Source organism: Xenopus tropicalis, chromosome 4 (assembly GCF_000004195.4).
Source record: "Xenopus tropicalis strain Nigerian chromosome 4, UCB_Xtro_10.0, whole genome shotgun sequence".
In the NCBI taxonomy this organism is placed as follows: domain Eukaryota; kingdom Metazoa; phylum Chordata; class Amphibia; order Anura; family Pipidae; genus Xenopus; species Xenopus tropicalis.
Genome location: NC_030680.2, coordinates 13,616,068 through 13,628,953, shown reverse-complemented (window position 1 = coordinate 13,628,953; position 12,886 = coordinate 13,616,068). Strand labels below are relative to the sequence as shown.

The window sequence follows — 12,886 nt, the reverse complement described above, 5'->3', positions numbered from 1 at the left end:
GAGCCCCAAGCCCAGTAAAAGCAACAGGCAGAGAGTAATGGCAGCAATCTCATTCCTAGCCATGGAGGATAATGAGCCTGGCACGGAGGTGGCAGAAAGAAAGGTTGGTATCTAACCGTTACCAAGACAATTTAACGGTCTAAAGAGACAGAACCAATTAGTCCAGTGGGGGGGGGGGGGGGGGGGCAGCTGGGCCTCAGGGAAGGAATAAAATACAATCTATGGGCTCGCTGCCCTCTAATGCATCAATGGAAACCATCATGGACAGCATCATGGCTGGGCTAACAACCCCTTTAAAACGATACAAAACAAACCTTTTAGGCTAGCCGCCTTTTGTTGGTGATTGGACAAACCCCCAGGCAGTGGCTGCAGAGGTGCTGGCCACGGGGTGAACGCTCATGTATTTTTTTTGGATAATCCAAAGAGAGACCATTTGAACATTAATTTATATAGCAGTAATCTTATCATCAATTTAGTAGGATAGTGGTGTTTAGGGCCACGGAAGATACCAGGGTATTTGGTGCCCACTGACTAGGGTACACCAGAAACCCTTTAGGGAATATAGGGTATAGGGTGCCATTGCCTTCAGTCTACCTTCAGTCTACCTGGTAATGGCACCCTGGGAGATGTTTGTATTTGCCCGGAGCCTTGCTCTTCCAATAAACCAGGCTGACAGACAATAGAAACTGTTTATTGGTCTCAGCTACACATTCCTGGCTAAAAAACTATGCAGATTTGTAGGTAGATTCCATCCCAAGGCTGTAACTTTTTATCAACCAATCAGAATGAACTAGTGAATGCAAACAGGCAATTGGTTGCCATTAGAAACAGGACTAAAGCGATGATGAATAACCGTATTGGGGGCCACTGATAGTTGCGTGTGTAGCTTGTATTACAGTGTACATTGGAGTATATGGTTACTCCGTAGTGCAGCTCAGCGTGGGTTAAACTGACACAGAGGTGCAGTTCTGTTCATTAGACCCAACAGTTACAAATCCACTGAGGTTCCAGTCACGTTGAGGTGGGTTAGACTCAGCCTTAATAAGAACGCTGGGTCCGAATCAAATCTGGAGGCTCAGGGTGGAGTGAAATCTGTGCTTCTGTGTCGCTGGCTGAATGTACCCACTTATGTTATGTAATCGATATCTGTCCGTTGTCCATTCAGACTGCTTTCAGCCCCAGTTATAGAAATAGATCTTCTGCCAGACAGGTAGGTAGTCCATGAGTGGGCCTGGGGGGGAATAAAGTAGAATGTTACAATATCCCCCACACAGAAAAGGCTTTTTATCTGATCAAAGCAAGGGATTCCCTATTTTATGTAATTCTATCCCTTTATCTGCATGGCACAGCAGCAGGGCACTATCAATGGCTGTTTGCCCCCGGGCATCATAGGGGTCCCTTGAAGTGGGAGAATAACTTTTAGTATGATGTAGAGAATGGTAGTCTGATACAATTTGCAATTGGTCTTATATTCTTATTATTTGCAGCTATGTGGTTGCTAGAGTCCAATTCAACCCAGCAACCAGGCAGTGATTTAAAAGAGAGACGGGAATATGAATAGAGGAGGGCCTTAATAAAAAGATAAATAATAAAAACGGAACAATAACAATAAATCTGTAGCCTCACAGAGCAATGGATTTAGGCTTCCGGGGTCAGTGACCCCCCCATTTGGAAGCTGGAAAGAGTCAGAAGAAAAAGGCAAATAATAAAAAAAAAAAAACAAACAACTACACAAAATAAAAAATGAAGACCAATTGAAAGGTTACTGAGAATAGGCCATTCTTTAATTAGCTTTTTGTTTATTCCATTATGGAATATTAGCAGCTATCTGGTTGCTAGGGTCTTATTTACCTCAGCAACCAGGCAACAGTGTGAATGAGAGTCTGGGATATGAATAGGATGGAGCCTGAACAGAAAGACAAGGAATAAAAAGTAATAATAAGATTGTATGCTCACAGAACAATAGGTTTTTTGGCTGTCGGGGGTAAGTGACCCCCCCAATTTAAAAACTGGAAAGATGTAAAGAGGAAGATAAATAATGCAAAAACTATAAAAAAAAACGAAGACCAATTGCAAAGTTGCTAGGAATAGAATATTCTATAACATATTGAAAAAAGTTAACTTAAAGGTAAACCACCCCTTTAACAAGACTTCCCTGATGCATAGAACAGAAAAGTCCAACTTGCGGCCCTCCAGCAACCCCCAGCATCCCACCTCAGCCAAAAATGGAGGGTCACAGGCTTGACATGCCCGAGTTACAACTTCCTATCCCTATGACAGGGTTTCCTGCCTTTATTTCTAACTCTGCCCCCCCCCCGAAAATCAGACCTATCGGCGCTCTTCTGTTACTGTGAGGCCTGTGATGGGAAAGAAAACAGCTCCATTCAGCCACACAGGCAGGAACTGGTACTGCAAGCGATCAATATTTTCCAGTCGCAATACTATCTGGATCATCTCGGCCGACCCCTACTGTAATTAGTTTTAGGTTGAAGACACACAGAGCTACTAGTAGCAGCTACTTTTTCATGGCTACTAAACGCCAGAAAATCCCCTGCCATAGACAATACTGAAAGTTGCCTCTGCTAAACACACATAGAGACAATTATCAGTAAATAATCAGCATTGTCCATTTTAGTAGCCGTGACAAGTAGCTGCTACTACCGTAGTAGCTCTGTGTGTCTTCACCCTTAAGAGCTCAACAGCATTAAATGATGTATGTATAAGTGACAGTACTCAGTGACACATGATTTCCTAGTGACAAAGGCTTTCACTTACGTGCCACCAGCCCCACGCCCGGTACATAGTCTCCCAGCAGGCGAAGCAGCAAGAGGAGACGCGTCCTGGGAAAAACAACACAGAGGAGTATTACAGCATATTCCTGCAGCGCGGGGGTTCGGGGGCACATAAACCAACACAGTGGAACTAAAGCAGCCCAAGACTGCTGACTTACTCAGTGTAATGGTTGTAGAAGGGGGAGCGCAGCAGGTAATACAGTAGGAGGAACATTCGCCGTCTGAGTTCTGCTCGCTCTCTGCGGCTCAAGTTGCGGACGTCGCTAAGCAGAGATATACTGTGGGGAAGAACAAGAGATCAGCATCTCAGTAAGATCCACCGCCGATCCCTACAGCCTTGCTTCTACTACCTCTAAACTCCATGTGCATTCCCATCATCATCATCATCATCATCATCACCTGCAAGTAACGCCCTGTATAAAGGGGATGTAAACCCTGCAGCACTGCACTATCCAACCAAATTTTACTCAGTTGTTGCTGGACTACATATCCCAGAATAATGTAACATATAATGAAGGTAGAGGCATGCTGGGAGCTGTAGTCCAGCAACATCAGGGCTGTATTCTTAAAGCAATATTGCACAATAAAACTTTTCCCCAAATCCCCACAGCCAGCGACTGCTTTAAAATGGGAAAAATCCTCCAATGAGAATCCCAGCTGATCTGTATAAATCCGGCTCCATGTTCTCTGTTCCTGCAATTGGAGTTGGGAGCATTAAACCCAGTTTCCCAGCACTGAACAAGTCTGTCCTTATCCCCATGTCTGATTCCTGTGCCATATAATGAGGGGAAAATGCCATCATTATCTCTATATGTAAGGTACCAGCAAGGGGCCTGACACAGTGCTGGGAATCAGCATTCTCATTGGTCAAATCTTTTGCATTTGTTTATCAGTAGAATTCTCATTGGTGAATTTTCTTGCATCTATAATTATGTTTTTTGGCAGCTTCTATAGCAAAACTAGGGGGCGCAGTGGGACAGCATCGTGGCTGGGTTTGTATCCCCTTTAATGGCAGGGCAGGTAGAGCAGATGCCTTGGGATTTTTGCTTTGTGTTTAGGTTTGTGTTTTCCACTCACAGACTTGAGCCTACCTGGTAATATCCAGAGCAGCTGCCACCATCCATGGCTTCCAAGACTTCTGACCCCACGTGGCCAGGCTAAGCACTGAGCATGGGGGGCTAAGGAAAGCAAGCGGGGGGCTGCTGGAACAGACAAAAGCTAACTAAAAGCCTGTAGAACCCAAGGAGAAGCTTAGGGAGCTGTACAAGTGAAGGATACGGTGTGTGATAGGGCGCAGGATATGAATCGCCTCTGCCAAGGTGCCCAGTGTTCCCAGCTCGGAGCCATCTTTGTCGCTCTCAGTCTCCCCAGTGTTCCGCTGCTTTCCATCATGGATCTGGGGGCTCCGCCAGAAGCGTCTGTGGCTGGAAGTGGCTACAGAAAGAGTAAAGTTGGATTTGTTTCCATGTGTATGCTATCTAATTACCCCCCCTGCCCCCAATACAATACATTTTGTACTGGCAGATAAATGCCCCCCAGTTGGCAGTGGTGGAATGAGTTATAGGGCCCCACGGCTAAATCATCAATTTAGAGCAATTACTGGGGCCTCTACAGTGCAGCCGCTGGGTCTGCCGGCTGTATTATTAAGGGGGGTTCACCTTTTTGTTAACTTTTAGTAGGTCATAGAATGTTCCTAGAAACTCTGCAACTGATATTCATTATTTCTTTTTTCATTATTTCTGACCCCAGCAGTCAAGAATCTGTTCCTCTGGAGGCTACAATTTGTTACTGTTACTTTGTATTACTTATACTATTCAGTATCTCAGCTATTCATATTTCAGTCTCTCATTCAAGCCACTGCCTGGTTGCTAAGGTAAATAAGTCCCCAGCAACCATATTACTGGTGAAAAACCAAACTGGAGAGCTGCTGACCTGAAAAACGACTTAAAAAAAAATAATGAAGACCAATTGCAAATTGTTTCAAAATATCAATGTCTACATCATACTAAAAGTTTATTTAAAGGCGAAAAATCTCTTTAGGCCTCTGTTAATAACAACAAACACCACTGAGCATGCTCCAAGGAATCGTACCAACCATACTCACAGTCATCCAGGGAACGCACGGCTCGGCTTGATCTCCTCCCCACAAAACAGGAACTGCCACTATTGCTGTTGTCTTCTGCAGTAAGAAAAGAATAAGCAGAGGTAGGATACCCGCAGTAGTTACATTATCCCTTATAATACATGAGTGATACTCAGAGTTCCCTGTATAACTCAGCCTGCAGCCTTGTGCCTTTATATGGGCACAGAACCCCTCAGTGACTGCTAATATCCTTATCATTTACAGTAGGGGGTACATTATCCCTTATAATACATGAGTGATACTCAGAGTTCCCTGTATAACTCAGCCTGCAGCCTTGTGCCTTTATATGGGCACAGAACCCCTCAGTGACTGCTAATATCCTTATCATTTACAGTAGGGGGTACATTATCCCTTATAATACATGAGTGATACTCAGAGTTCCCTGTATAACTCAGCCTGCAGCCTTGTGCCTTTATATGGGCACAGAACCCCTCAGTGACTGCTAATATCCTTATCATTTACAGTAGGGGGTACATTATCCCTTATAATACATGAGTGATACTCAGAGTTCCCTGTATAACTCAGCCTGCAGCCTTGTGCCTTTATATGGGCACAGAACCCCTCAGTGACTGCTAATATCCTTATCATTTACAGTAGGGGGTACATTATCCCTTATAATACATGAGTGATACTCAGAGTTCCCTGTATAACTCAGCCTGCAGCCTTGTGCCTTGTGTTTTCATGACAAAATGACAGGGAAAAGGCTTAAAGTTGGAAGCCAACACCAGGATAGTTCCCCTTTAACATAGAGCTGGCCTGGAACCCTCTGAATGTAATGTTTCTGAGCAGGAGTGTGGAAGTAACCATAGAGGTGAGTGGGTCCTGCCTTATGGGCCGGAACCATATACCTTCTAGTACTGGAAACGCAGGGGCCCCAGGGTGCTAGATACAGTATGAAACATCCAGGGCTGCTACAAAAGACATATTATCACACATAGTAATTGCTGATGGCTTCAAGCTGAGAAGCGTTTTGGGGAGCAGAAAAGTACTGGGGGGGTTCACACTGGGGAGTTTTAGGTACTATATTATAGTATTAGTGGTACATGTGTCAGCATGAAACCCAAAAGCAGGTCACAGGCCAAACTATTAGCAGGATCTTTCTCCGCAGCAGTGACCTCTGCCCATTTTGGTTTCCTATGCCCTACTATGGCTTCTTTGTACATTGAATCATTTCTGATGACAGAAAACTGGGGAGCCCCAAGCACTGTCAGCCAGTTCTGGAGTGGGCGGGAGCAAGCTGGAAAATTTTTGACCTGTGCATCACATGCTGACAGACTGACAGTTGCGCTACTTTGCACTCACCTGCCTGATTAAGGATTCCCTCTCTATCCAGTGGGGTCACTGGGGGGGAGCTCTGTATTCCAGCTCTGTACCAGAACAGCAGTACAATCCGTAGGCAAGCCCTGAGAGGCACAGAGAGCATCATAAGAGATGGGCGGAGAGAAAAGACTGCAGTTAGGGCAATGATATGCAAAGCACCAATGTATAAGCCACACCCACCTAAAACATCACCCACTATTAAAGGGGATGTAAACCCTGCTGCACTGCACTGCTCAACCAAACAACTCAGTTGTTACTGGACTACAAATCCCAGAATAATGTAACATATAATGAAGGGAGAGGCATGCTGGGAGCTGTAGTCCAGCAACATCAGGGTTGTATTCTTAAAGCAATATTGCACAATAAAACTTTTCCCCAAATCCCCACAGCCAGCGACTGCTTTAAAATGGGAAAAATCCCCCAATGAGAATCCCAGCTGATCTGTATAAATCCGGCTCCATGTTCTCTGTTCCTGCAATTGGAGTTGGGAGCATTAAACCCAGTTTCCCAGCACTGAACAAGTCTGCCCTTATCCCCATGTCTGATTCCTGTGCCATATAATGAGGGGAAAATGCCATAATTATCTCTATATGTAAGGTACCAGCAAGGGGCCTGACGCAGTGCTGGGAATCAGCATTCTCATTGGTCACTTCTTCTGCATTTATAATGAAGTTTTTTATCAATAGAATTCTCATTGGTGAATTTTCATGTTCCTATAGCAAAACTAGGGGGCGCAGTGGTACAGCATCATGGCTGGGTTTACCCCTTTAAACCAGCTGGTCCAATCTGTAGCCAATCAGAGCTTTAGTAAGTTCCAATTTTAAAGACTGACTCACACTTACACATAGACAGATACTTCCATATATAATAAAAGGCACCAAGTTTGCCCAGGAGCAGCAATCCATAGCAACCAGTAAGAAATTTGCTTTTAAACAGGTGACCAGTAAATGCTTTACTGCTTGCTGGTTGCTATGGGTTACTGCTCCTGGGCAAACTTAGTATCTTTTATTACATAACCCCAATAGAGTGAAGAAATGCAGGCCCCTTGCAGACTTACTTCAGAAGCTGGATAATGAGGATGGCTGCCCACCTCGTCCTCTCCCCCCATGCCCGGGCAGCCCCAATCTCAATGAAAACCTCTAGGCTTTCCAGGACCCCCAGCCAAGTAAGGAGGCGACGTCTAGAACCTTCCTAGGCAAAAAAGAAAAGGAAGCGGTAAATACAAATAAGAAAATGGTGGCAGCAGAGAGAGACACCAATATGGCGGAAGGATGGCCAACATGGAGATGTAGAAGAGAAAGAGTAATGTAGGCAAACGTTAAGTACGGTACATATGGGCACATACTGAGGGACAGGGGGAGGTGGAGGTACTTACAGTAGGTGGGGGGGCCAGCAACTCCTTCCTCAGGATCCCATCATTGAGCAAAGCAAGCAAGTTGGAGGCTGAATACACTGAAGCAAAGAGGGAATAAAGAAAAAAGATTTTTGATGTTGTCTTTTGCTCTTTGACTTCTACATCAGCCCCCCCAACCCCCTTCATCTTCCTCACAGAGATTGTCACTCTAATCCCCAACATTCTCCTCTGTCTTGCTCACCCCTCCCATCCTTACAATATGGGGGCTTCCCTCCCTGACAGAGATTGTCACTATAAGCCCCAACATTCTCCTCTGTCTTCCTCACCCCTCCCATCCTTACAATATGGGGGCTTCCCTCCCTGACAGAGATTGTCACTCTAATCCCCAACATTCTCCTCTGTCTTGCTCACCCCTCCCATCCTTACAATATGGGGGCTTCCCTCCCTGACAGAGCCTGTCACTATAAGCCCCAACATTTTCCTCTTCCTCACCCCTCCCATCCTTACAATATGGGGGCTTCCCTCCCTGACAGAGCCTGTCACTATAAGCCCCAACATTCTCCTCTGTCTTCCTCACCCCTCCCATCCTTACAATATGGGGGCTTCCCTCCCTGACAGAGCCTGTCACTATAAGCCCCAACATTTTCCTCTTCCTCACCCCTCCCATCCTTACAATATGGGGGCTTCCCTCCCTGACAGAGCCTGTCACTATAAGCCCCAACATTCTCCTCTGTCTTCCTCACCCCTCCCATCCTTACAATATGGGGGCTTCCCTCCCTGACAGAGCCTGTCACTATAAGCCCCAGCATTCTCCTCTGTCTTCCTCACCCCTCCCATCCTTACAATATGGGGGCTTCCCTCCCTGACAGAGCCTGTCACTATAAGCCCCAACATTTTCCTCTTCCTCACCCCTCCCATCCTTACAATATGGGGGCTTCCCTCCCTGACAGAGCCTGTCACTATAAGCCCCAACACTCTCCTCTTCCTTCACACCACCACTGTCTTCCTCACCCCTCCCAACCTTACAATATGGGGCTTCCCTCCCTGAAGCAGCTGCACTGGTAGATACATTAGACAGCTTCAAGGAAGGGTTGTATCACTTTAAGAAAGGGATAAAATATAATAAATATCAGGCTATTGGATTAAGTTTATCAGTTTTATCCTAGAACTTGCCTCTGGGACATTGAATCAGAAGGAAATTCTAGCTTTTCTGCTCGAAACTATTTTTCTCTTTCTAACATCATGTACTGCAGCTCTTCCCTCTCTTTGGGGTCACTATCCCACCATGCCCACCCACACACACTAACTAGCCAGGCCAGTACATACCAAGTTCAGAGAGCTCGTGGGAATCAGCAAACCGGCCTGTAAATAGAAAGGGAGACATTAATGCCCAGCACCGCAGAATGTGCCCATTCACCATAAGGGGACCCCCAGTCCCACCAACCACTGCGCTCAGTAACCTTTACACAGGTTGTCCGCTATATATGATCATACATGGGCATGGGGTAAATTCCTGCAGCACATGTTACCTACATAAACACGCATTGTGTATCATTATGCCCAATATACACAAAGTATCACTTCCCAAGTGCCCATCCTTGGAGCTCTGCAGGGCACTGTCGTGCCAAATACCTCTCAGTACAGCAGTGCATTCCAAGCAAATATCAGGGGATACAGGGTGTGGGACCCTAACATTACTGAGCTTCTGTATTGCAATATTTGGGGGGGTTCATTGTTTCTATAGAACCCTGCACTGCAAATTCCAGAGGGGCTGCTGTAAGGTGCCACAGACAGTCACTATTTATTGGGCTGGGGGGGGCTGTTTGTGCCTCTGGGTACTGGGAATGCCAGGGGGGCTGTAAGGTGCCACAGACAGTCACTATTTATTGGGCTGGGGGGGGTGGCTGTTTGTGCCTCTGGGTACTGGGAATGCCAGGGGGGCTGTAAGGTGCCACAGACAGTCACTATTTATTGGGCTTGGGGGGCTGTTTGTGCCTCTGGGTACTGGGAATGCCAGGGGGGCTGTAAGGTGCCACAGACAGTCACTATTTATTGGGCTGGGGGGGGGCTGTTTGTGCCTCTGGGTACTGGGAATGCCAGGGGGTTGTAAGGTGCCATAGTCACTCACTATTTATTGGGCTGGGGGGGCTGTTTGTGCCTCTGGGTACTGGGAATGCCACGGGGGCTGTAAGGTGCCACAGACAGTCACTATTTATTGGGCTGGGGGGGGGCTGTTTGGGCCTCTGGGTACTGGGAATGCTAGGGGGGCTGTAAGGTGCCACAGACACTCACTATTTATTGGGCTGGGGGGGCTGTTTGTGCCTCTGGGTACTGGGAATGCCAGGGGGGCTGAAAGGTGCCACAGACAGTCACTATTTATTGGGCTGGGGGGGCTGTTTGTGCCTCTGGGTACTGAGAATGCCAGGGGGGCTGTAAGGTGCCACAGACAGTCACTATTTATTGGGCTGGGGGGGGCTGTTTGTGCCTTTGGGTACTGGGAATGCCAGGGGGGTGGAAGGTGCCACAGACGGTCACTATTTATTGGGCTGGGGGGGCTGTTTGTGCCTCTGGGTACTGGGAATGCCAGGGGGGCTGTAAGGTGCCACAGACAGTCACTATTTATTGGGCTGGGGGGCTGTTTGTGCCTCTGGGTACTGGGAATGCCAGGGGGGCTGTAAGGTGCCACAGACACTCACTATTTATTGGGCTGGGGGGCTGTTTGTGCCTCTGGGTACTGGGAATGCCAGGGGGGCTGTAAGGTGCCACAGACAGTCACTATTTATTGGGCTGGGGGGCTATTTGTGCCTCTGGGTACTGGGAATGCCAGGGGGGCTGTAAGGTGCCACAGACAGTCACTATTTATTGGGCTGGGGGGGCTGTTTGTGCCTCTGGGTACTGGGAATGCCAGGGGGCTGTAAGGTGCCACAGACAGTCACTATTTATGGGCTGGGGGGGCTGTTTGTGCCTCTGGGTACTGGGAATGCCAGGGGGGCTGTAAGGTGCCACAGACAGTCACTATTTATTGGGCTGGGGGGGGCTGTTTGTGCCTCTGGGTACTGGGAATGCCAGGGGGGCTGTAAGGTGCCACAGACACTCACTATTTATTGGGCTGGGGGGGCTGTTTGTGCCTCTGGGTACTGGGAATGCCAGGTATGGCGATATACCGCTGTAGAGGTGCCATGACCCTTTGCTATATATTGATTTTACAGAAACTCCAACAGCAAGAAACACTACAGTGGTGCCCGAGGGGCCACCCACATATAGGACTCTATGCAGTCCCTCTGAGCCGACACATAAGTAAAAGTGAAAGAGAAAATGCAGAGTAGAAACATTCAAAGGAGAATATCTGGGAAGCAATGAGGGCAAAGGTAACCCCCCCACATGAACACACTATCTCTGTCCCACAATGCTTTGCAGCACACAGGGGTCAGGGTCTCGATTTATGTATCCGATAAAGGCATTTGCCCTGGGCCTACACCAGAGCCAGCACATAGCAGAACAAAGGGCACAATATATTGTGTAAGGGATACGATCCGCATGAGAGAGATCCAACTTACAGTTTCCCCACCTGCAGCTGAACTGCAACTCACAGGGAGAGGCGCCATTCTGCATGTCTGTAAATAGTGACCCCCATTTCTTAGCAAAGAAGCAACATATCTAGGTCTTATGCGCTAAACATGTGGCCTTTGCTGACATGCTGGGAGTTGTAGTTTAGTTCAGTAACACACAGGACTGTTGTGCTAAGGCAAGTATGCTGCTGGTGTGGCTATATGTATATGCTGGCACACACACAGTATTGGGCCCCGGGACTTACCTGCTATGAGGTAGGAGAGCATACGCACAGCACTCTCCAGCTGGGTGGCCCCTGTGGGGTTCTGAATGACATAGTCCTTGTATTTCTGGCTCAGATCCTGCAGTTTGTCCCAGTAGCGAGCTGCCATTCTGCAGCCACTGCTCACTTCTTCCTGGTCTCAGCAGGCTCCGCCCCCAACTATTACTACAGGCTCCACCCACCAGTCATCACAGGCAAACTTAACCCAGTGTGTGCTGGATCATTTCAAGGGCCAGAAGCATCACAACAACAGCTCCCCAGCACCCTTATATTGGATAACTCAGCTCCCCAGCACCCTTATATTGGATAACGCAGCTCTCCAGCACCCTTATATTGGATAACGCAGCTCTCCAGCACCCTTATATTGGATAACACAGCTCCCCAGCACCCTTATATTGGATAACACAGCTCCCCAGCACCCTTATATTGGATAACGCAGCTCTCCAGCACCCTTATATTGGATAACGCAGCTCCCCAGCACCCTTATATTGGATAACGCAGCTCCACAGCACCCTTATATTGGATAACGCAGTTCTCCAGCACCCTTATATTGGATAACGCAGCTCTCCAGCACCCTTATATTGGATAACGCAGTTCCCCAGCACCCTTATATTGGATAACGCAGCTCCCCAGCACCCTTATATTGGATAACGCAGCTCCCCAGCACCCTTATATTGGATAACGCAGCTCCCCAGCACCCTTATATTGGATAACGCAGCTCCCCAGCACCCTTATATTGGATAACGCAGCTCCCCAGCACCCTTATATTGGATAACGCAGCTCCCCAGCACCCTTATATTGGATAACGCAGCTCCCCAGCACCCTTATATTGGATAACGCAGCTCTCCAGCACCCTTATATTGGATAACACAGCTCCCCAGCACCCTTATATTGCATAACGCAGCTCCCCAGCACCCTTATATTGCATAACGCAACTCCCCAGCACCCTTATATTGGATAACACAGCTCCGCAGCACCTTTATATTGGATAACGCAGCTCCCCAGCACCCTTATATTGGATAACACAGCTCCCCAGCACCCTTATATTGGATAACGCAGCTCCCCAGCACCCTTATAATGCATAACGCAGCTCCCCAGCACCTTTATATTGGATAACGCAGCTCCCCAGCACCTTTATATTGGGTAACACAGCTCCCCAGCACCCTTATATTGCATAACGCAGCTCCGCAGCAGCCTTATATTGCATAACGCAGCTCCCCAGCACCCTTATATTGCATAACGCAGCTCCCCAGCACCTTTATATTGATAACACAACTCCCCAGCACCCTTATATTGGATAACACAGCTCCCCAGCACCCTTATATTGGATAACACAGCTCCGCAGCACCTTTATATTGGATAACGCAGCTCCCCAGCACCCTTATATTGGATAACACAGCTCCCCAGCACCCTTATATTGGATAACGCAGCTCCCCAGCACCCTT

The 12,886-nt window shown here is 47.6% G+C and overlaps 1 protein-coding gene across 1 annotated transcript; it reads right to left on the bottom strand.

Annotated features, from left to right (window-relative positions):
• Positions 1-678: 678 nt before the first annotated feature.
• On the bottom strand, positions 679-11,595 carry pex16 (peroxisomal biogenesis factor 16). Its single transcript, NM_001126639.1, is given in 11 exon segments — positions 679-1,231; positions 2,776-2,840; positions 2,951-3,070; positions 3,884-3,956; positions 4,071-4,226; positions 4,897-4,971; positions 6,238-6,338; positions 7,313-7,446; positions 7,631-7,707; positions 8,936-8,971; positions 11,424-11,595. Coding segments are annotated over 11 exon segments (1,023 nt in total). The 5' UTR covers positions 11,551-11,595; the 3' UTR covers positions 679-1,172.
• Between the last annotated feature and the right edge of the window lie 1,291 nt (positions 11,596-12,886).